A 23697-nucleotide genomic window follows, 5' to 3' on the forward strand; every position below is an offset into this window, starting at 1 on the left:
AGGGGCGCGCCGTGCAGAGGGCATTCTCTGAACCAGCGCGGGCCAAGCAGGTCCTTCCAAGGAGCCTGGGCCGTCACCCCTGGGCTCTGCGGAACGCCGGGGGCCCAGGCTCCAGAGGGAAAGATGCTTCTGCAGCAGCTAAGAGAAGGGAAGGATTTGGGGAAATCCGCGTGGGGTTTTGAGTGGTCGGTCTACTTCTTCGGGCCTGTCCTCTCTGGACGGACGGAGACAAGGGGACCCATGTCCCACCACGTTGGTGAAAGTCCCAAAGCAAAGCATAGGAAGCTGTTATTGTCCCTGATTTGCCGACCATGATCTCTGAGCCACGAAATGAAAAAGAAAACCGTCCCTCTGAGGACCCCAGGGGCGCCCGCCTCCCACCTCAGAGAGGTTGTCCCCGGGGACGCGAGGGTCCAGAGCCGCGGCGACGCCCGCCCTGACCCGGTCTCTCTGGCCCCCAGGCCTTCAGCGTGATCGCCATGTTCAACATCATGAAGTTCTCCATCGCCATCCTGCCCTTCTCCGTCAAGGCGGCGGCCGAGGCCAGCGTCTCCCTGAGGAGGATGAAGGTATGGCGCACACTGGGTGAGTGGGGGCGAGAGGTCTCAGGTTCGGGTGGGGAGACTCCCGGTCCCGGGGACGCTGAGTCAACCCGCCGGAGGGCTGGGTCGCTGGCTGATGGACAGGAGAAGGCCCCCAAGGCAGAGCGGATGCAGAAATGTGGTTTTCCCGTGGTCTGCCCTCTAGGACAAACGACATGGCGTCTGTACAGAGCCGTGTCCTGACCCTCTGCTCTGTAGCCAAGTCCTAGAGGTCCAGTTGCTCCAGGTGAAGGTGGGGCTTGCACTGAGCTGCCCCCCCCCGGCCTGTGCGGTTTGTGCTGCAACGGGTGGTGATGGGAGCAAGGGGGGCTCCCCAGTTATGCACTATTTAGCCACTAACCACTCGTTTATTTGTGCGTCAAAGACAAACTGCGTGCGTCCTGCACACAAGGCACAGTGGGAAATGCCAACACAGGAAGGACAGCCTTGACCCTCTAGGGCCCCCAGCCTAGGGTAGGACCAGGTGCCCCAGTCCCTGCCACACACGAAGGTCGGATAAGGGGGTTCCGAGTTGAGGGCAGGGCAGGGACAGGAGCAGGGTGTCCCCATCGAGAGTGGCACGCTCACACACCTGCGAACTGACGGAGAGACCTCGCTCACCGCGGCCAGACGTCTGGACGGCACCTTAGGCGTCCTGGGCATCCGTAAGCCCTTCCTCGCCGTCCACTTCGACCCCTCCGGGAGCCCTGCTGACCCGTCTCCCGATCACTGCCCCTCAGTGTTGGGAGGCACCGTGCGTAACGCCCTTAGAAGGCGCGCTGCTGAATGACCACTTTTTGAACCAGTCACGAATCGACCTGCCACGTTAGTTGTGTGTCCTACTATGTCGGGTATCTCAGCCGAGAGGGACGTGCGGGTTCTTACTCCTCAACGTCCTCTGCGACCCGGTGGCCATTGCCGCCATCCGATGCCTCATCGTCTCGGTGACTGTCGCAGTGATGGAGGCAGCATGGGCCTGTCCGAAGGTGTCCTCCTCGCGCTCACTTTGCACTCAGCACCCGGAGCGCTGTTAGCCTGTCGGTCTGACCACTGACACTCACCGGCTGGAAACCCCTGAATCCTTGTCCCCCCAGGACAGGCTGAGCCTCCCCCACCGGTCAGTGGGTCCTCAGTGACGTCTCCACTCATTCCCTCTCCCCTTTCTCCCGTGAGCTCTGGGCCTCAGTAACCCTGAATTGCTTGTCTCCCCCGCCACCTGTCCCCCAACCGACGGTGCTTCTGCTCGCGCTGAGCCTTGCGGGGGGAAACTCTCCTCCCCTCCGCCCTCCCTCGGCTCTGCCTGGACTGACGCAGCCCCGGCATCCGGGGTGGGGGGCCGGGTGCCCCTCCTCGGCTTTGTCCCGGTCACATCTCACTGACCTGTGCCTCGTGCCCTCTCCCCCCGGGACTGTCATCGCTTCAAGGACAGGAGCCATGTCTTTTCGTATTTGCGTGTGTGCTGTTTGCCCCGGAACCTGGGCGCTTGGCCGATGTTTTGTTGAACTGAGCTGAGAGGGGACCAGGGAGAGGACACGGCAGACGGGGCGTGGGACCACGGTTACATAGCGTAGAGCCGAGCAATGAAGCCCACCCCCCAGTGACGGCCATGGCCACGGCCACGGCCACGGCCACAGCATGGGGGTGAAGCGCAGCTGGGATCGCACCCTCCCTGAGGGTGACCCCCACCCCCGAAGGCCTGGAGGTTGACGAGCCGTCGTCCCACATGGCGTGAGCCAGGGAGCCACCTGTGCTGCAGGTTCTCCCACGGGGGGGGGGGGTCCTCAGGATATCGTCCCTGGGCATCCGAGGTAAAATCGCCGAGATTGTGACCGGAGGTCCGTGGGAGATATACTGGGGGTGACTCTTGCACGTGGATGATGTCTACCCGATTCCTTCTGTCTCCTTAACCTTAGAGAATCCTCGCCGCTCGAAGCCCCTCGCCTTACATCACCCAGCCGGAAGGCCCAGACACTGTCTTGCTCCTAGCAAGTGCCACCTTGGCATGGCAGCAGGGCGCCGGCAGGACGGGCAGCCCGAAGGACGGGGAGAGCCGGCGGAAGGGCCTTCTCCTGCCGCGCAGGGGGGCGGCGTACCGTCTGAGCGCGCCCGCCGAGGGCGCCCCGGGCCCCGAGCAGGACCACGGGAGCGGCGGCAGGACTGCTCTGCACAATATAAGCTTTGTGGTGAGAAAGGTGGGTGCGGCTCTGGGGGGCTCCCTCCTGCCGCGGGGCCTCCCGAGCCTGGTGGGCTTGTTGTGGGCTGCAGGCGGGGGTGGGGGTCCCTAACCAGGCTGTCTCCTTCCCACTTTAAAACTCTGTGCCCATCAAGGAGGCACCTCTCCAAGCCGAGGGAAGACGGGGGGCTGTATAGCCCCGATCATAAAACCCAGAGGAGTTTGGGGCCCTTGCAATGGAGAGTCACAGTCCACTTGGGCGGCCGAGGCCCGGGCTGCCCAGCTGTGTAAATGCTTCCGGATGTGTTCCTAAGTATGGCCTGGAGTACGGGCAGGGGTGACGGCAGCTGCCTGTTGGGGATGTGTCCCCACTCCCTCCGCCGCTAGGGGTACGCCACCTCAGTCTCCCAGAGTTCCCGGGAGTTTCCCAGCAGGACCCAGCCCCGCGAGACACCTCGATGGCCCCCTGCCCTCCCCTGCCTCGCACCCCCTCTTCCCAGCTGGTGTCGCCCGCACCTCCTGACCGACCCCTGTCTCAGGGCCCATGTCTGGGAGGACTCCAGGTGAGACCCGTGCCTTTGGGGAGCCTCCCGAGCTGCCCCTGTGGTCTGTTCCCACGCACGACTCTCGCATGCTGTGGATTTTACTCACTCATCTCTCTCATTAACTGCCCACCCCCGACTAGCGCTAGCTTTGTTAGATTTGCTTTCCTGGAGCCCGGGTGCAGGCAGGACAACCCCGAGACGGGGCTGTGTGTCCAAGGACGGAGAGGCTGCTCACCCAGGTGTCCGTCCTGGGGGCCTTGCAGCCCTCCAGGGGCTCGGCCGCGCCGCCCCAGGGGAAGCGCTTTGCAAGGCTTGGCTTCCGGCGCCCTCCCAGGCTCGTGTCCGGGTGGGGTGTGAGGTCGCACCCACCGCCTCCTAGAGCCTCCAGCGCCTGGTCCCCACCTGCGCAGTCCGGAGGCGGCACCTTGTCCCGAGACCCTGCAGGAACAGGGAGAACGACCGTGTGTTTTCTGTCTGGTAGGGGAAGGTCTTGGGGATCTGCGGCAACGTCGGAAGCGGGAAGAGCTCCCTCATCGCGGCTCTCCTGGGACAGGTACGCTGCGGGCACCACGGGGATGGCACGCCGATGGGACCCGGGTCCCTGCCTGCCCGCTGGGCCCGTGAGAACGGTGGCCCCCACGGCTGGGCACGGAGTCATGATCATGCCCGGGAGGCTGGCACGCCTGGCAGCCCCACGCCCTGGGCCAGACGGGGCTGAACCTTCCAGTCTTCCCTCCGAGGTGCGTGTTCAGTGGTGACGCGTCCTTGCCTAGAGCTCCAGCTCGGTCCAAGGAAGAGGTGGGTCATGAAACCCGCGGTTTCCCGGTGGCTCGGGCCGTCTGGACCAGAAAGGCCAGCGAGGCGGCTTGGCGGGGACGAACCGGAAGCCTGCGGCTCAGGGCTTCTGGGGGTGTTTTCCGCGTCCCTCGCACACCCCCAGCATCTGCCCAGGGCAGCGCTCCGTCCAGCCTTCCTCCCGGACTGAGGGGCTGCCCGCCAGGCGCCCCGGCTTCTCCGCGGAGCCCGGGGCAGGGCCAAGGAGGAACCGGGCTTCTGGGCCCTTGCCAGCTACTTCCCGCTGCGTGGCCCCAGGGAGGTGGTCAAGCCAGTCACGGTGTTCACAGCCCCTGAGTGGCCGGTGTCTCATCACATGAATGAGAAACTTTCTGGGGAAAACGGTTGGTCCTCTGGCTCCCTGCACTGCTGAAGAGGAGCTCGGGCACCCGGCATTGCCTTTGCATTTGGGAGGGGGCCATGGGCACCTCTGCAGAAACGAGGATGCCAGGCTCAGAAGAGTCCCCCCACCCCCGAGCAGGGTGACTTCTTTTGGCCTCTGGTGACTCATTTCTTTTTTTTTTTTTTATCCTCACCCGAGGACATTTTTATATTTTTTGTTCAGGTAGAGTGGGAGGGGGAGAGAGGAAGGGAGAGAGAGAGAGAGAAACATCGATGTGAAAGGGACACATTGAGTGGCTGCCACCCGCACGACCCAACCAGGGCCGGGGACAAACTGCAACCAAGGTACATGCCCTTAGCGGGAACCGAACCCGGGTCTCTCTGGACCGCAGGCCGATGCTCTAACCGCTGAGCCAAACCGGCCAGGGCGACTCATTTCTATAAATAGTGCTAACTCCTTTCCTGCCCAAAGGTGGAGGTGGGGGCAGAATCAGGTGAGTTCCTGGGGTCGCCATGCTGGGCATTCCTGAGTGTGCCCATTGAGGCCCTAGAGTAGCAGGCATGTTGCAGGTGACCCTGCCCGGTCCTCTCCACAGCCAACCTCGGCTCAGATGCCTCTGGTGATGGGCAACTCAGTATTCCGCAGCCCGCTCCCTCTTTGGAGAGTTTGGCTGCATATTGGAGTGAGATTTGCCTCCTTTTATTATCATTTTTTTATCCTCACCCGAGGACATGTTTGCATTTATCTTCAGATAGAGCAGGAGGGAGAGAGAGAGGAAGAGAGAGAGAAAAACATCGATGTGCAAGAGACACACTGAGTGGTTGCCACCCACACGACCCCAACCGGGGTCGAACTGCAACCAAGGTACGTGCCCTTAGTGAGAACCGAACCCGGGACTCTCCGGTCTGTGGGCCGATGCTTGAACCGGTGAGCCAAACCGGCCAGGGCTGCCTCCTTTTAACTTGTACCCTTTGGTCTGCTCCTTTGGAACGTCCCAGAGAAGGTAAACTGTCTCCATGTGACCGTGGTGGGACCAGGCCCCTCTCGTGGTCACTGGAGAGGCAGGACGCAGAGTGGTTAAGCGAGTGGGCCCCCGATGCCTGGGCTCACCTCCAGTCTCAGCCTTGTGCTCGCTGCTTCCCAAGTACCCTCACCTCTCTGAGCCTCTGTTTCCGCACCTGTAAAATGGGTCTAAGGAGGGCCGCGGGCGGTCACACGAGGTCAAGCGTGTAGCGGTGGACTGCAGCCCGTTCCCCGCGCAGTGTGGTCCACACAGTGCCTGGCGCACAGCCGGCTCGCTGAGACGTGCGGTCACCATCCTCAGCGCTGTTTTCATTCTCTCGTCTCCAAGTCCTGTGGTCATCCCGGAGGGGACGTGGTGTCACCTCCCTCGGCTGTTCTCTCTCCCCGCCCTCGTCACACCGCCCCTGCCCGCGAGCACCAGCCCTGAGCACCCGGCCTGCCTGCACCCCCTCCTGACAGACGGAGTGTGGCGTCACCACCGGCGTCACCCCGTCTGCGAGGCGACCCCACGTGGGCTGTCTGAAGTGGACGGGTGCCCCAGGGGACAGACGGGACCCCGCGCACGGTTTTTTATCGGATGGCCCCATGTTTTAAAGGTTTAAAATTTCCATAAGAAACTGGACTGTCTGCTCCCCTTGAAGAGTGAGGCGGCAGCCCTGCCCGGTTTGGCTCACTGGTTAGAGCATCGGCCCGCAGACCGGAGAGTCCCGGGTTCGGTTCCCGCTAAGAGCCTGTACTTCAGCTGCAGTTTGTCCCCGGCCCTGGTTGGGGTCATGTGGGTGGCAGCCACTCGATATGCCTCTCTCACATCGATGTCTCTCTCCCCCCCCCGCCCCTCCCTCCCACCCTATCTGAAGATAAGTGCAAATAAAAAGAAAGAAAGAAAAGAGAGGAGTCTGGCTGTACCAGGCCTGCATGGCACCAGCTCTGCTCCCTCAGGAGGGGGCATGCCGGCCCCTCCCCAGCAGCCGGATGGCCCACCCCCGGGTGCCTGGCTGAGGAGGGGGTGCAGTCAGTGTGTGAGGAAAAGGAGCCTTCGCGGTGGGTTTGCCTGTCACCAGGCTGCCCCGTGGCTGGCAGCAGCCCCCAGCCTGTGCTCTCCACCAGCAGCAGGACCCCTTACTGCCTCTTCCAGAATATTCCTGCCTGGCCCCCCGCAGATCTTTGACATGGAGACCCTCGGTCTGCAGCCTGTGGCCGAGACGTTCTGCCTCCCCCTCGTGCACCCCGAGAATGAGGGCTTGTGGGATAGAGGGCTGCAGGCGCCCCATGGGCCCGGGGAGACGCCGGCAAGGTTTGCTCCTGAGGGTCTCCGGCTCTGTGTCCCCAGATGCAGCTGCAGCAAGGGGTGGTGGCGGTCAGCGGGACCCTGGCCTACGTGTCCCAGCAGGCATGGATCTTCCACGGGAGTGTGAGAGAGAACATACTGTTTGGAGCCAAGTACGACCAGCAGAGGTACCGCCAGCTGGGGGGCAGGAGGCTGTGTCTGGGCCCCTCTGCCAGGGACTCGGCGCTTCTGGTGATGGGTGTGCAGGGGTTTCTCTGACGAGTTTCCACTGAACACTGATCGGGCCCAGGGGTGCTGATGGTTCTCTCCCTGGCCCGGGTTCCGGAGGGGCACGTCAGCGGACCTGGGTGGAGCCCCAGGACGCAGGAGCCAGCGCTCGGCCCCCAGCGCGGAGCAGCAGGTGTTCCAGGACTTCGTCTCCGCACCCACATCGTCTGCGCGAGGAAGGCGGGTCTGGCCATTCTGCACCAGGCCCCGTCACCAGAACGTGGCTCGAAATTGTGAACGGCACGTCCATAGTTCATCAGCCCCGAAGTTATTTTTTTCTTTATTGAATTTAGAGAGGCAGGAAGGGAGAGGGAGAGAGGGATAGAAGCATCGATGAGAGAGAACATCGACTGGCCGCCTCCTGCCTGCCCCCCACTGGGGATCGGGCCCACCACCTGGGCATGTGCCCTGACCGGGACTCGAATAGCGACCTCTTGGTGCAGGGTCGACGCTCAAGCCCTGAACCACACCGGCCGGCAGCCCTGAAGTTATTTGCTGACACCAGAACCATCAGGACACGTTATCCTCCACATGCAAAGGAAGCAAAAACAAAGTTGGAGTCACAACTTTGCAGACACTGCGGACTGGGGTCTCCTGGCTCCGGTTTCCCGAGGTTCTTTGCTGCGTTTGAGGGGCTGCCCTATCCAGCCGCTCCTTAGAGCCCCAGAACCACCCATGTAGGGGACCCTGGCCTCGAATCCCCATTTTACAGCGGAAGAAGCTGAGGCCCAGGGAGGACAGTGCGCTGCCCAAGGTCAGGGCTATTACACGGCAGAGCAGAGCAGCCCAGCATCACCGGTTCCCACGGGAGCTGTCCGGCAGCTGGGTCTCCCCGGGCCTCCCGTGCGCCATGATGCTGAAGTGATGATGCAAGAGGCTCTGATTTATGTCAGCAGTCGGCTCTCCGGGACGCAGGCAGCCTGCCGGGCGGGTCAGAACCTGGGCCCGGTGTGGAACCCAGCAGCCCCTTGGATGAGCACAACCTTCACTGCCAGCAGGCACACGGGGCGCTCAGAGCAGGAGCGGCCCCCGAGGCGCTGTGTGGGTGCTGGGGTGTACGGGGGCCCCTGCGTGGGCTCGCGGGCACAGAAACCTCAGGAGGCGGGTGTGGGCTCTCCCTGGCTCAGGGATCTCCTCTGTGAGTTCCCACCCACTAACCTACTGACTTTTCGGGACCCTTGGTGTCAGAAGTCCTCAGGAGTGGGACGGGGTCATGCCCAGGGTCACTGGACCCCAGCTTTGCTGTCCTTAGCAGGACGAGGTGCTGGCCCCAGCAGTGTGGCTTCTGCGGGTTGGGTGACGTCCCTTGAACCAGACAGTGGGGAGGGCTGGGGGGGGGGGAGCAAGGAGCTGGGATCCTCCTCGCACTCGGCCCGTCTGCGCCTCGGTGTCTCGGGGAGAAGGGCCTGTTCTCCGACCGGGCAGGAGCACCCTGGAGACATCAGGGTGGTGGTCGTGGCCACCAGCTGCCACCCTCCACCCATTCACGTCTCGTGTCCTGGGGAGCCGTCCCCAGTGACCTCAGCACACCGTGCAAAGACCCCCCCCCGACTCCCACGGGCAGTGCCAGCAGTTGGCGCCCCCACGTTTCGGGGGTTCCATGCTGATGTCATCACCCCCGCAGGGTGGGAAGTCTGTGAGGAGAGGGGCCATTCCCAGTCAGCTCTGAATCAGAAGGGGGGTGACGGGGGGCCCAGGGGAAGCTGCCCTTGGACATCAGCAACAAAGCTGCGGCCACATCCTCGCTGCGCCCCCGGGACAGCAGCGGTGTCTGGACGCGCCCAGGGCGGCGGCGGCGGCGGAGGGTGTCACTCACCGCACTGACGTCTGACCTTCGCGCCCACAGGTACCAGCACACGGTCCGGGTCTGTGCGCTCCAGGAGGACCTGAGAAGCCTTCCTTACGGGGACCTGACCGAGGTGAGCAGAGCCGCGGTCCAGCCCCAGGGCAGCCCGACGGCCCAGGGCCACAGGGCGGAGGCTGGGCAGCTCCGAGGACAGAGAGGTGCCAGGAAATGCCACAAAGTCAGGGTCTCCCATCTCAAATTCTCCGCCGGGGTCTGTCCTTGGGGGAGGTCACAATGGACGTGGTGCCGACTCCGCTTGTGCTGGGTTCAGCGTGGTCACTCCGGGGCCCACTCCCAGTCTGCCGGTCACCTCAGGGAGGGTTTCTGGCCAAAGCCGCTGGCTCACCGCGAGGGCAGGCTCGGTCCTCTGAAGGCGGAGGTCCAAGTGCCGGGCTGCGGCTGAGGTCCCGAGGGCCCCCTTGCCTCACGGTCTCTGCTGGGCCCAGGAGGGCAGGGGTCGCCTCCGAACACTACCCCCGGGACACCAGTCCGGTTCTCAGCCTCTCCTCCCTCCTGGGAGCCTGTCCCCTCCCCGGAGAGTTCTGCTCTACTGTCCCCTCTCGTGTGAGGGGCCAGGACGCAGCCTCTCAGGGCACTGTCCCAGCTGCTGCTGCCCACCAGGCCCCCGCAGGAGAGGTGCTGTTGGGGTCCCTGCCAGGGGCAGGGAGCTGGGATGTGGCGCCGGGCAGTCTGCAGAAGCGTTGAGAAGCTTCAGGAAGCTCCTGCTGCCCGAGGACTGCCGGGGGCGGGGGACCCGGTGACGAGCAGTCGCATTGCCCGTGTCCGCAGATCGGGGAGCGGGGCCTCAACCTCTCCGGGGGGCAGAAGCAGAGGATCAGCCTGGCCCGCGCCGTCTACTCGGACCACGAGGTCTACCTGCTGGACGACCCCCTGTCGGCCGTGGACGCCCACGTGGGGAAGCACATCTTCGAGGAGTGCATTCAGAAGACGCTCAGGGGGAAGACGGTGGTCCTGGTGACCCACCAGCTGCAGGTGCGACGGGCTGGCAGGACCCTGTGCAGGGACGGGTGTGGCCCCGTGATAGGGTCTCCTCTTCTGCCTGCACCTGCCCCTCCTGTGCTAGGCTGTCCTCACCCGGACAGTCAGGGAGGAGCAGGGGACAGGGGACTGTGGGTATAGTCACCCCGGTTCCCACAGAGGCCCCCGGCTCCTCTGTCTGCAGCCCTCCCTGGGCCCTAGCTCCAGGACCCTCCCTCCGACAGAGGGCAGGTTCTCCCAGGGCCATCGGCTCCGACCTGTGGGGTGGACACGGGCACCTGCTTCCGCTCTGGGTTGTGGCCGGTGGGGACAGGGGAAACCAGACATTTCGGTGTTGCTTGTGGGCACCTCCTGGGTTCCCTCTGAGTTGGCCGGATCCCCTCCGGGAAGCATCAGGCTGGGCTGGTGAGGACAAGGCCCCCCCCCCCCGGCTTCTCTGCTGGCCGTGTCAGGCTGGGGGAGAAGGCTGGATATCTGTGGCCCCCGCGAGGTGACTGGCCGTGGGCTCCTGTCTGCACCATGAGGGTCCAGGCCCTGAAGACCTCCTGCAGTGGGGGGGTGCTGTCATCCTGAGGGGTCCTGGGGGGCACCTGACAAATGTGGGTCACAGCTGTCCTTCCAGGGGTCCTCACTGGGGAGCGCAGTAACCTCCAGCTTGCTCCAGTCCTAGACAAGAACGGCCCCCCCCAGAGTCCCCGGCAGTCTCCCCAGAGTCCACCTCTCACCAAGGTCACCTCATCTCACCCCTTCCGTGTTGGGAATGCAGGCAGCCACCAGATGGCGCTGGAATCTCAGCCGGCTGTCCACGGAGGAGGAGGGGGCTGAGTCCGGAACCTGGGCCCCTGGGCTCTTCCAGAACATTTCTCTGCTGCTCTGACTGTGGGGCCCACGGGCATGATTCCAGGTGCTCCGGGGCGCTTGGGCGGGACGCAGCTTCTGTTACCGGAGGCCGGCCCTGGCCACAGGGATGCAGCAGGGCTCAGTTCATGAGTTTACAGAACAAAACCGCTCACATCATACAGAGCGAGCTGGGCTCCCCGCCAGGGGGGCCTTGCCAGGAGCATCTGGGGCTGGAGCGTGCACCCCACGCAGGCAGACCCCACACCCGCGCCTCAGTTTCCCCACCTGGAAAATGGGCTGATCCTGAGCGGCCTGCTCCCTTTACTGAGGGATGAGAGAAGACATGGGGCTTTGAGAAGTTAGGTCGACATCGGCCAGGCTGTCCCTGCCTAGACTGTCCCGGGAAGGGGGCAGGGAGGCTGCGGCTGCCGTCACTCGCCTCTTGGGCCCCACCCCCTCCTCCACACCTCATCGGGGGTCCGAGGACCAGAGGGAGCCCCTTCTTTCAGGCTTCCAGTGAAGAGCATCAGAGGTTGCTTTGACTTTGAGCTGACCCTGGAGGTCAGGGAGCCCTCTGGCCAGTCGCAAAGGCTGCTGGAGACAGAGCTGTCTGAAAACCCCCAGCATCCCGCCCGACTCCGCGAGGAAGCTCCCTGCCCTTCGATGGGTCGACCCCACGGGAGAACTCTGTCCCCGCCCAGAAAGAAAGGAAGGCCCTCTGGGCATAGTCTTTGACCTCAGGTGTGATAAGAAAATGGCAGGGACTCCAATCAGGGCGGCAGAGGTGCCCTGGGCAAAGCTCCGGGGACAGCATCCTTAGACAAGGCCGGGATGACCGCCCCAGACCGGGGGGTGGCCCTGTGGCCTGCCCTGAGCGCTGCTGCTCGGGGCTGGATGATGAGATGATGGGGTGGCCTTGCAGTGTTCCAGCCGCTGAGATCCTGCCCCCCCTCCGCCAAGTCCTGTTGCCAGGACGGTCCAGACCTCCATCACCCGGCTTGGAGCAGGGAAGCCCCTCTGGGGACCCTCCGCGTGCCGCAGTGACCACCAAAGACCCCCTTTGCACTCAGGAGACCCTCGGTCACCAGATCAACGCTCCTCGCCCCCTTAACGGGCACTTGGCCACATGTGGAGACATTTTTGCTTGTCAAAGAAGGGTGGATGCTCCTGGCAGGGGGGTAGAGACCAGGGAGCCTGAACTCCTACAGGGCACAGGACGGGCTCCCACAAGGCGTGGTCTGGCCCCGGTGTCGGAAGAACCAGGCGAGGAGCCCGTCCTGGCCGCGCCGGACGCGGCGGGCTGGGGTCTGCGCCGCCCTCCTCTCTGTCGGGGCAGGAGTTCACGGCAGACGGCTTTCCTGTCCCCGCAGTTCCTGGAGTCCTGTGACGAGGTCATTTTGTTGGAGGATGGAGAGATCTGTGAGAAGGGGACCCACAGGGAGTTAATGGAGAAGAGAGGGTGCTATGCCAAGCTGGTCCACAACCTCCAGGGCCTCCAGTTCAAGGTGACACGCGGCTGGGGGCCTGGGCGCGGCGCCCTCCCTCCTGGGTTCTGGCCTGGGGAGGCCTCTCATCCCTTCAGAAGGCACCCCGCTTTGTCTCCAGGACCCCGAGCACATTTACAACACAGCGATGGGGGAGGCCCTGAGAGAGGGCCCTTTGGACCGAGACGAGGGTGCAGGTACAGCCCAGGTTGGACTCGCGCCTCCCTTGCTACCCGGGGCTCGAGAGTGGACACAGACCTCGCTGTTTCTCACCCTAGTTTCGACTCCGGGAGATGAGAAAGAGGAAGGGAAGGAACCGGACACAGACGCCGAGTTCAAAGACGTCCAAGGTACTGCCCCCAGCTCACCCCGCGGTTGTATGCGCCCACATGTAGGCGGGACACAGACCTGGGCACCCCGTGCGTGTCCTCAGGGTGAACCGAATTCCAGGGCTCACCGCAAGGTGAGCCTTGGGGTTCGGCTGCCCGAGTCCCCATCCTGGCTCAACCGCGTGCTAGTTTTACAACTTTGAGCAAGATCACGCAGCCGCTCTGAACCTGTTTATCAATTCATAAGACGGGGAAACAGCAACACCCACCTCATGGGTTCTTGCAAAGGTTGTTTAAGAAGCTCTGTATGAAATAATTAGCACAGGGCCCTGGCCGGTTTGCCTCAGCAGTTAGAGCGTTGGCCTGCGGTCCAGAGAAACCCGGGTTCGGTTCCCGCTAAGGGCACGTACCTCGGTTGCAGTTTGTCCCCGGCCCTGGTTGGTCGTGTGGGTGGCAGCCACTCGATGTGTCCCTTTCACATTGATGTTTCTCTCCCTCCCTCCCACTCTATCTGAACAAGAAATGGAAAAATGTCCTCGGGCGAGGATGAAAATTAATAAAATAAAATAATTAGCACAGTGCTTTATATACAGCCATTATTAGTATCAGCTGAAAAGATGGACGACTGCCCAGAGGTCGGGCAGGTCGATTCGGGGCAGAGCACACGGGCACCTGCTGCGCAGCGCTGCGGGTCGTGCGGCAGCGACGAGACTGAGGCAGGGCGCGGCTGTCCACTCCGCCAACCAATGAGGACCGGGCACTCTGTGCCAGGCGCCCAGCTAGTCCGAGGAGAGGAGAAAACATGCCCCGGTCCTTCGGGTCGGGTGGGGCATCGTGGGATGTAATGGGGAGTTGTGGTCCAAGTAGCAAATCAGGGAGGGCTTCACGCAGGAGGCAACCTCTGGCCTGTCCTTCGTGGGTGTGTAGGAGTTGGCCATGGACACGGGTGGGGGAGGGGAAATCGGGGGTTGAGGGCAAGAGGGAATTCCAGGAAGGCAGAGAGGAGAGAAGAGGGAGCTGGGCCTGGGGGCAGCTGCCTGTCCCTGAGCTCAGACCCCGTCACCAGCCATCCCTTCCCCCCTCCACACTGCTGAGCTGGAGAGGACAGGGATGGAGAAGATCCAGTCTCTTTTCCTCGAAGAGCCCTCAGCGGGTGGCTTTCCCCCTTAGAGTCTCTTCCTCAATAATGAGTAGCTAAAAATAACCTTAGTGCAGTCCCTCCGACTTCGGATGCTACCCGTTCTGAGACGGCCAGGCTCCAACGCGCTCCTGCACTGGAGGAGCCCGCCACCCCACAGTGCGGCACACGGTCGCAGGCAGGGCTCGCCTGCTTCCCGAGGCGTCGACATGTGGGGAAAACATGTGTCTGCGAACGGATGAGACTTGGCACCGCAATGGTGCTTCCGACAGACGCCTTGGGGAGGAACTTATTTTTATTGCTCCCTGCCGAGCCCTGGCCTCCACGCCGCCCAGGATTTGGGGTCCCGTGCCTCTTTATCCGCTCACCGCCCTTCTCTGAGGGCAAAGTGAAGCTGTGGAATGAAATGATCTGGAAGCGATAGGAAGGGAGCCAGTTAATGGCAGAGCTGCCCCGGGCCTGGCGAGGGGCTTTGGCTAATGGGCAGCCAAGGTGAGCTGGGCACCTGAGTGGGCTGGCTGACTGACCGGCCCTTCTCCACAGTGGGAGGCTGTTCATTAGGCTGTGCCCCCCGCCGAGGCGGCTCCCTCCTTTCGCAGTCCCAGGGGGAGACACAAGGAGCCAGCGTGGCTGCGCATTTTCAAAGACGCAGAGGTTCCCGGGAGGGTGTGTTGAGAGGCGCTCTGAGGTTGGAAGCCCTCCCTCCCAGCAGGGCGCAGGCGGCCTGTGCCCCAGCCGGCAGCCAGCTCTGCTCATCGCTGTTTATAAAAGCCAGTGAGGTTCAGGACTCTGCCTCGGGGCTGGCGTGTTCGTGTTTCTGTGGAGGAGAGGGAAGAGAGGCGCTCAGTCCTGGCTGCTGGGACGGCCCCAGCCAGCATCCCGGGACCTCGGAGGCTTCTGTGAGGACGTGCCGGTCATTCTCCCTGCCCCTTGGAAACCCGTGAGGACTGGGGACGGCCACGGCAGGGAATCGGGAGTGCAGGCCGGGGCTGACCTAGGACACCGGGTGTCTTGTGCAGCAGAATTGTGGGTGCCCTGGGCACCTCGATGCGCCAGCCGACTCCCGAGGGCCACCTCTGCTCTCCTTTGCCTGGGGCCTCTCTCTGGCTGCAGCTCAAGGGGGAAGTGCTGGGAATTCACCCCCGGGGGGCCGCCCTCCCCGGGGGCCGATGGGAGCGGGCAGAGACATCCCAGGCCCCTCAAGCACGTGGAACACCTCTGGGCTGTCTGATCTGCCCTGGCTCCAGGGGTCTCTGTGGGGTTCGGACGGGGCTGGCCTGAGGTGGGCATGGCTGCCTTCTCACGCTCCCCTGCCCCTCGAGCTCCAGCGGAAGGGTAGCACCCTACCCTCCTCTTAGGACCTGTTTCCAGAGGACACGACACGGCTATCCCTGTCTCCCCAGGACTGAGCACATAGTAGGTGCTTAGGAAAAAGTTCTCAAAAGACCCAACGCCACCTGCCTCATAGGGCTGTAACGAGGACCAAAAAATAAAAATGAAATGAGCGAAAAGTGTGTCGGGAGTTTGAAAGCACGGGGCAAAGGGCAGGAAGGCTGGCACCTGCCCTGGGTGGTGGCGTGGGCATGCGGGAGGGTCACTGCCCCGTGGGCTCCCAGCCCCCAGGGGGAGCTTCAGGCCTTGTGTTTGCCCCCCAGCTCCTCTGCACCAGCTCGTCCAGCCGGAGTCCCCCCGGGAAGGCGTGGTGACCTGCAGGACCTATCACACCTACATTCAGGCGGCTGGAGGTTCGTTATAAAACAAGGGGCTTCTTGATTTGCTTTGCATTTTAAAAAAATCCTTCTTTATGGGTTTGTGTTTCTGTGATTTCTGAACAGTCATTCTCTTCAGGCCAGAGCTGTTTATCGATCTTTTAGTTCCCCCGAGAATGTGACGTCTGACAGCACGGCCCCTCAAAGGGAATTGTCTTTATCTGAGCTCTGCCGGGCTCTCCACGTCACCCAGGGGCTCCGCGGCCCCTCCCCTGTCACCGAGCACATCGGCCGTCGGCTCGGGGTGCAAACCCCCCCTCCACAGTCTCACGCCCTGTCTCTCCCACGAGACGGGGCTTTGTCTTGAAGAATTCTGAGTCACTTCTGTTACAGTGCATATCGGTGGTTTTCCCAAAAGTTGACAACTTGGGTCTATTTTTTATTCTTAAAAAATTTTTTAAATTAATTTTAGAGAGAGAGCAGGGAAGAGGGAGAAAGAGATAGAGACATTGATGAGAGAGCACATCGACTGGCCGCCTCCTGCATGCCCCCCACTGGGGGTTTGGCCCACAACCTGGGCATGTGCCCTGAGTGGGAATTGAACTGGCACCTCTTGGCGCAGGGTCAACGCTCAACCCGAGCCACACCGGCCAGATGGATCTGTTTTTTAACCAGGTGGACAGGTGTCCCCATATGTGTTCAGGAGCCCAATACCCAGACCTGTCCCATCCACCTGGAAGGTGGTTCCCAAGGGTGGGGGACCTTTCCCTGCAGGTTTTACATGTCCCACCAGGCTTGGGCCTGAGGACACTAGGCCCACTGAGGCCCCCTGGCCCCTGGAACCTGCTAGAACACTGCCTTCTTGCAGGCTACCTCCTGTCGCTCTTCACCGTGACCCTCTTCCTCTTCATGATCGGCAGCTCTGCCTTCAGCAACTGGTGGCTGGGTTTCTGGTTCGACAAGGGCTCCCAGGTGAGCATCCCCCCCCCCCGCCCGCCCCCGGCCCCGAAAAGGTTGAGGAAGTGACCTGCGGGGAGCCTACCCCCTCCAGCGCCACCCGAGCTCATTTTCGAGGTCCGTTGTCACAGCACACGTTTCCGATCCTGAACTCCCCTTCCATCCTTCCACTTTGCAAGACGAACGGGGACCAGGGTTTTGTGTGACCCTATCTTTAAAATTGGCTGAGAAGATGGCAGGGCAGGACAGCACGCATGCAGGCCCACGGGGGTGCCGGACAGCACGCATGCAGGCCCACGGGGGTGCAGGGCAGGACAGCATACATGTAGGCCCACGGGGGTGCAGGGCAGGACAGCACGCATGCAGGCCCACGGGGGTGCAGGGCAGGACAGCACGCATGCAGGCCCACGGGGGTGCAGGGCAGGACAGCACGCATGCAGGCCCACGGGGCTGCAGGACAGGACAGCACGCATGCAGGCCCACGGGGGTGCAGGACAGCACGCATGCAGGCCCATGGGGGTGCAGGGCAGGGTCCATTGCACGGCCTCGGTGGCAAGGCACCCCTGAGGAGGAGCCGAAGGGGCTGGGGAGGCTGAAACAGACCTGTGCCTTCCCGCCTCTGAAGGGGGCCTGCATCCTGTCCTCGACCCTGCCCGGTGCCAGAGGCTTCCGCCCTGCATGGCTCCGCTCCCCAAAGTCCCTCTGCAGGAACAAGGTGCATATGCGTCAGGCTGGCCCCTGGGTGTGCTGCGGGGCCCTGGCGTCTCTCCGCCTCCGAGGCTCTCGAGAGGCCCGGGCCCGTCCTGGGAGGACCGGTGGGTCTGCTCTCGCTCGAGCCTGCTAACAGCCCCCCAGCTTTCGGCCAGTGGTTCCCAGGCTCTGCTGGAACCCCAGGAAATGCCGTGGGGGGCCTGCCCCTCCTCCAAGGTTACATTTGGGCGCAGTCCTGTTGCTATAACAACCACAGCGAGGCAGCACTGGGCAGATGCGGGCAGCGGAGAGGCGCCACAGGCCCCTGGAGTTGGGCACAGCTTCCTGCGGCTGGTGCCCGGGAGAAGCCAGCGGGTGGCCGGGGCTGGGCCGCAGGAGGGCCGTCTCCGCAAGGTCCGTGTCCCCCGGGGCCTGCTCGCTCACGAAGAGCCGTTCCTCGGAGAGCCCGAGGTTTCAGACGGGCACAGCCTCCCCCTGGGCAGCGCCGACGGCTGGCTGAGCAGGCAGCAGTGACGGCAGACCCGGGCACCACTGATGGCACCAGCGAGGCCTCTTCTCTGGTCCTCTAGCTCCCCGGGGGTGCATTTGCTTTTATGGATGTCTGTCCGTCAGCGGCCACCTCTGGTTCCCACTCCGCTGTTACTGCCACCAGCAAAGCGGCACTTAGGAGAAAGAGCTTGTTTGCTCCCCAGAGCGATCTGGACTTTAACACGCGACGCGGAGGAAAGCGGGGGGCCACTCTCAGGAGGAAGGAGGCCTCTGTGCAGAAACGCTGCAACACGGTGTTCTCCCTGGGGAGACAGAGCCCCGCGCCCCTGGACCGCCCCAGAGCCTTGGCTCGCCGGGCTCCCGCCCCACCAGGGACCCCAGGGCACAGCTCGGAGAAAGGAAAGGGAGGGGCTTGGGGTTGTCCATCACACAGGTGGCAGGTGCCCAACTGATGCTCAGCCAGCCTGTGGAACACCGGTTCCCTCTGCTCCTGTCACCCTCCTGGCCCAGCGTCCCCTCTGGGCAGCCGCCCTGTGCTGCCTGGTTAGGGTCCTTGGCCTTCCCACTGGCTGTACCAAGCCTCCTAAGTCAGGTGCCCCTTGGGGTCCTGGTGGCCCAGCAGGACCCATGCAAAGCTCAGAGGCCCCCAAAAGGAACAGACTCGATTTTACCACCTGAGGCATTCTTTTTTTTTTTTTAACTTATTTCTTAAAATTTTTTTCTTTATTGATTTTAGAGAGAGAGGAAGGGAGAAGGAGAGAGAGAAAGAAACATGGATGAGAGAGAACATGACTGGCCGCCTCCTGCACGGCCCCCACTGGGGATCGGGCCCACACCCTGGGCAGGTGCCCTGACCGGGAATCAAACCGGCGACCTCTTGGTGCCGGGTCGACGCTCAGCCCCTGAGCCACCCCGGCCGGGCCCACCTGACGCATTCGTAACCATGTGGCCCCTTTAGTTGCCTCCCCCGGGAAATCCCCTCCCCTGACTGTTCACCAGCTCCCATGTTTCCCACTCCTCTCCCAAGGTGACCTGCGGGACCCCGGACAACAGGAGCGTGTGCGAGATCGGCGCGGCGCTGGCGGACACCGGGCAGGGCGTGTACCAGTGGGTGTACGCAGGCAGCATGGTGTCTGTGCTGGCGTTTGCCATCACCAAAGGCTTCGTCTTCACCAAGACCACCCTGATGGCGTCCTCCTCCCTGCACGACCAGGTGTTTGACAAGGTACTGCCCGGGAGCGGTGGGCATAACGGGCTCGTTGGACAGCGGGGCTCGCTGACCGCCTAGTGCACCGGGCGCCCAGCTGGGCCCTGGGGACCGACACGGCACCTGTGGACCCGCCAGTCTGGGAAAGTCCCCCCGTATCTGATTACCGACAGCGAAAGCAAACTCCGGGGAGCTGTGGGGGGTCGGGGCCCTCAGACGAGGCTGGGGTGGACAGGAAGATTCCCTCCCTATGGACGCTGCACTGCAGTGGGCACGAGCAGGCCAAGAGGGCTCCTCTGTCCAAGGAGCCCGAGGAGCCCTGGTCAGTTTGGCTCAGCGGTTGGAGCATCGGCCTGCGGTACAGAGAGACCCAGGTTCGGTTCCCACTAAGGGCGCGTACCTCGGTTGCAGTTTGTGCCCGGCCCTGGTTGGTCCATGTGGGTGGCAACCACTCGATGTGTCCCTTTCATGTTGATGTTTCTCTGTCTCTCTCTTCCTCTCTCTCCCTCCCACTCTATCTGAACAAAAAATGGAAAAATGTCCTCGGGTGAGGATAAAAAACAAAACAAAAAACAAAGAGCCCGAGGACATGGCCGGCCTGGGGAGGTGCTTCAGGCCCCTCCTCCCGCACTGCTGGGAGGCCCTGGCCCAGCGCACAGGTGCGGCCCATGTTTAAGTGGAACTTAGCTTTCTATTGCCCTTGGGCACAAAGTCCCTCCGTCCTCCAAAGGGACCCCGGGCTGCACCCCAGGTTTGGCTGCCCCCGCGGCCAAGTCCCACATTCACTGTCCTTCGTGGTCGTCACAGACAGGGGAGCATCCCCACCGTGGGCACCGGACATCGGGGCCTGGAAGGAAGGCCAGGCCCTGCGCTCACCCTCGGCGCCCCGCAGAGGGGCAGGCTCACCAGGCACCCCTCCCACGGTGCCCGCAGATCCTCAAGAGCCCGATGAGCTTCTTTGACATGACGCCCGCCGGCAGGCTCATGAACCAGTTTTCCAAGGACATGGACGAGCTGGACATGAGGCTGCCCTTCCACACGGAGAACTTCCTGCAGCAGCTCCTCATGGTGCTGTCCATCCTCCTGACGCTGGCGCTGGTGTTCCCCGCGGTCCTGCTCGTCCTGGCTGGCATGGCTGTGGGCTTCCTGGTCCTCTTACGGTAGGTCGAGGCTCCGCTTCAGGACAACGAGAGCCCTGGCCGGTCTGGCTCAGCGGTCGGAGTGGCGGCCTGCGGACCAGAGAGGCCCGGGTTCGGTTCCCGCTAAGGGCACGTACCTCGGTTGCAGTTTGTCTCCGGCCCTGGTTGGGCCGTGTGGGTGGCAGCCACTCGATGTGTCCCTTCACGTCGATGTTTCTCTCTCTCTCTCTCTCTCTCTCTTCCTCTCTCTCCCTCCCACTCTTTCTGAACAAAAAACAAAAAAATGTCCTCAGGTGAGGATAAAAAAATAAATAAAACAAAGAGCAAACTGAAGCTGTCAGTTTTAGTAACTCCACACAGGGACCCAGTCAGAGCCGGCAGCGTGGGGTCCTGGGCCCGGGAGCTTCAACACCCAGGGGAGTTGTAACCCGTGCAGGGTTTGGTTTTAAGGTCGGCTCCTGAGGCTACCAGGACGCTTGCTCGAAACTGCCCTGGAAAATGCCGTCAGCAGCTGACACACTGGAGGTCCCTCCCGAACTGGAACAGACCCCTTTCCTCCGCTTGAGCCACAGAAGTGGCGGTTGGATTTACAGGCTGCGGCGCAGGAGAGGTCCAGGTCTCAGGACCAGAAGGACATCCATGCAGGGAGCCCTGGTGCTGCAGGCGCTGGGACCTGAGGCACACCAGGGCGGGGCTCACACAGCCAGGATGGCCCCTCCCAGAGCAGGACTGTGGGCCAGCCCTGTCCCGGCTCGGGCCCCCTGTCTGCTTTCGCTCTGTCTCCAGTGCAGGGCTGAATCTCTGTGTGCTGAGGGGGGCCCTCTGAGACCTCCCTGGCCGCCCTGGTGGCCCCTTGTTCCCGCAGCATCTTCCACAGAGGAATCCAGGAGCTCAAGAAGGTGGAGAACATCAGCCGCTCACCCTGGTTCTCCCACATCACCTCGTCCGTACAGGGCCTGGGCGTCATCCACGCCTACGACAGGAAGGAGGACTGTGTCCACAGGTGCGTGTCCGCTGCCCTGACCCGGAGGTCACGGCCCGCAGAGCTGGGGGGGGCGGGGCATGGACCCCCTGCAGGGGAGGAGCCACTCGAACCTCCCTCGGAGAAGCCTCCCAGACAGGCCTCTCTCCCCGAGCCTGGCCCCCGACAACATGAGCTCACTCAGTGACAACCTCAGCACGGGATCTGACGTATTTTACTCTTTCACACGGAAAGTAAAATGTGTTCAATTTAGGAAGATGGGTTACAACAGAAAACAGGACGAGGGATCCAAGTCGTATTTCCATGTATTTCCTGCCAGACTTTTCTTTTTCTTTCTGAAATAGTTATCATTATTTCACCTGGCTCTGTTTTTAAATAGCATCTTTTATGTTATTACATATTCCTTGGCAAGATGATTCTTTTATTTAATTAACTTATTTTTGTTACAGCTGTTTCTCCTTTTTCCCCCATTGACACCCTCCTCCCGTTCCCGCCCCCGCCCCCCAGCATTGTTGTCTGTGTCCATTGGTTATGCTGATATGCATACGTTCATTGGTTTATCTCTCCCCCCCACCCCCTTTTCTGCAGTTTGTCCGTCTGAACCCTACTTCTAGACAAGATAATTTTTATTTTTTTAATTCTCACCCAAGGATATTTTTTCCGTTGATTTCAGAGTGGAAGGGTAGGAAGGAGAGGGAGAGAGAGAGAGAAACATCGACGTGAGAGAGACACGTAGATTGTTCCCTTCCTGCACACGACCCAACCAGGGCTGGGGATCCAACCTGCAACCGAGGTAGGTGCCCTTGACCAGGAATCGAACCCTCGACCCTTCAGTGCTCGGGTCAACGCTCTAACTGTGGGGCCACACCAGCCGGGGCTGGACAACAGGACTTTTAAAGGCCACACTGCCTGTCACTTAGTGGCCGGAACCGCTTCTGTCTTTATAAAATGTGGGGACCAGACGAGAACATTGCTCTGGAGTCTTCCGGCTCCAAACTTCTAAAACACAATCTGATCACAGACTCGCTGGGAACCCATCACAGCAGACGCACCGTAGGGACAAGCAACTCCAGATTTTAGCAGCTTAACACAAAGCCTGTGTCTTCTTCCTCAAGTCGCAGTGAACGGGCCCGTGGGAGGGGAGGGTTTCTGCTCCAAACTCAGGTACACGTTCTCTTTCCCTTGTCACTGTCCTGTCTCAAGGGCCTTGGGGACGTCTCCAGGGTTCCAGGTATCCAACTGGAAGATGCAGGGAGAGATTTGGGTGGTGGGACCCCTATGACGTTTTTATTGGTTCAACTCCAATGAAGATGCTCATTTCTGCACGTTCATTGGCCAGTTTACAATGTCATGGGGTCGCCTAACTGCAAAGGAGGCTGGGAAATGAAGTCCGGCTGTATCCGTAGGAAGAACAGAGAGGGGCGTCGGGAGAATCTGTAGCAGGTCTCTGCCACACAGCTTTCTTTGTGTCTTGTTTTTCCAGTCATTTACTTATTCTCCCCACCTGCAGTGAGTGCCGTCTACGCTCTCCGCGAGACACGGCAGCGACACAAGTGTTTGTTTGTTTTTATCTTTTCCTTCTTTAAACACCGAAGACACACTTCAAAGTTTGCATCTAACTCTCTCTCTCTCTGTCGGTCCTTGGCCACACGGGACCCCAGTGGGGACTTGGCATCCGTGTCTTTGGTGCGGTCATCGGCTACTGGTTACTAGTTGGACCTGAATGTCAGGTGTCAATCACCCCAGTGTCTGTCCGTGGAGCCGTTTCTCGACGCACACCAACCATAACAGAGCTGAGCTGTGTCTCCTCCGAGGCTTCCCGGAGGGTCCTTGGGAGAGCTGAGCCCCCCTTTTAATACATTCTTGCCTGTCACGGACTTTCCGGAGGGCGTGGGCTCGTGACAAGTACTGCTTCTGCCACCGACAACAGTGCGAAAGCGTGAAGAAGGGTTTGAGGTCAAAGTCCAGCTTGATCCCAGCCAGTGATTCTGTTTCTGCCCAATCTAACCAGCCTCCCACACAAGACCCCAGACGACGTCTCAGTCGCTTACGCTGCCAGGGGCATCTGTAGGTTTTGTAGCTCCATGGTAGAAGCACCTCGGTGTCTGCAAGACTGTCCCCTGAGCTCTGGGGAACACAAGCCCCAGAGGAACAGGGAGGAGGGCGCTGCAGGACCCAGCCTGGGTGGGAGCAGCTGCTTCCCAACAGACCCCCCCGAGGAACCTTGGAACAGGACGGGGCAGCAGAGCCCGAGGACGCCCGCGGCCGGACCGGTGGGGCATCTTGGCTCTCCAGGGATTTAGACATGGAAGGGTGTTCCTTTTTCCCATTGATTTCTACCACCTGCTCCAAGTAGCTCAGGGAGACTGCTGTGGCAATTGAATCTGATGTGTCTTTAGCGCCGTCCATTAAAATTTGCATCTTGAATGAATTCTGGACACAGCCCTCCCTCCCTCTCTCCCTAGAGGCTTGGTGTGGCCACGCTGTGCTGGGTGTGTGTGTCCGGCAGGTGTGCCCAGGCAGGTGTGCCCTTTAGCCGCCTCCCAGCGGGTCTCTAGGCTGGTCAGGCGATGGAGGCAGGGAAGACACACCCTCGGGGGACTCCTGTGTCTGGGTCACCCTCTCCCCTCTGGGTCCCCCTCCCCTCTGGGTCACCCTCCCCTCTCTGGGTCACCCTCCCCTCTCTGGGTCACCCTCCCCTCTGGGTCACCCTCCCCTCTCTGGGTCACCCTCCCCTCTGGGTCACCCTCCCCTCTGGGTCACCCTCCCCTCTCTGGGTCACCCTCCCCTCTCTGGGTCACCCTCCCCTCTCT

General features: G+C 61.9%; 1 protein-coding gene across 1 annotated transcript in view; it reads left to right on the plus strand.

Moving 5' to 3' along the window:
* The window catches only part of ABCC12 (ATP binding cassette subfamily C member 12), a 50245-nt gene that overhangs the window by 14111 nt on the left and 12437 nt on the right, over positions 1 to 23697 (plus strand). The window contains exons 8-21 of the mRNA XM_036275463.1: positions 462 to 569; positions 2495 to 2773; positions 3781 to 3852; positions 6830 to 6954; positions 8901 to 8973; positions 9690 to 9893; positions 12110 to 12244; positions 12345 to 12431; positions 12480 to 12573; positions 15346 to 15435; positions 16268 to 16371; positions 18584 to 18781; positions 19697 to 19923; positions 20768 to 20905. Of these exons, the coding sequence (XP_036131356.1) occupies positions 462 to 569; positions 2495 to 2773; positions 3781 to 3852; positions 6830 to 6954; positions 8901 to 8973; positions 9690 to 9893; positions 12110 to 12244; positions 12345 to 12431; positions 12480 to 12573; positions 15346 to 15435; positions 16268 to 16371; positions 18584 to 18781; positions 19697 to 19923; positions 20768 to 20905 (1934 nt within the window). The remainder of the gene's footprint in view (positions 1 to 461; positions 570 to 2494; positions 2774 to 3780; positions 3853 to 6829; positions 6955 to 8900; positions 8974 to 9689; positions 9894 to 12109; positions 12245 to 12344; positions 12432 to 12479; positions 12574 to 15345; positions 15436 to 16267; positions 16372 to 18583; positions 18782 to 19696; positions 19924 to 20767; positions 20906 to 23697) is intronic.

This window comes from Molossus molossus, unplaced genomic scaffold (assembly GCF_014108415.1).
Source record: "Molossus molossus isolate mMolMol1 unplaced genomic scaffold, mMolMol1.p scaffold_m16_p_21, whole genome shotgun sequence".
Classification (NCBI taxonomy): Eukaryota; Metazoa; Chordata; class Mammalia; order Chiroptera; family Molossidae; genus Molossus; species Molossus molossus.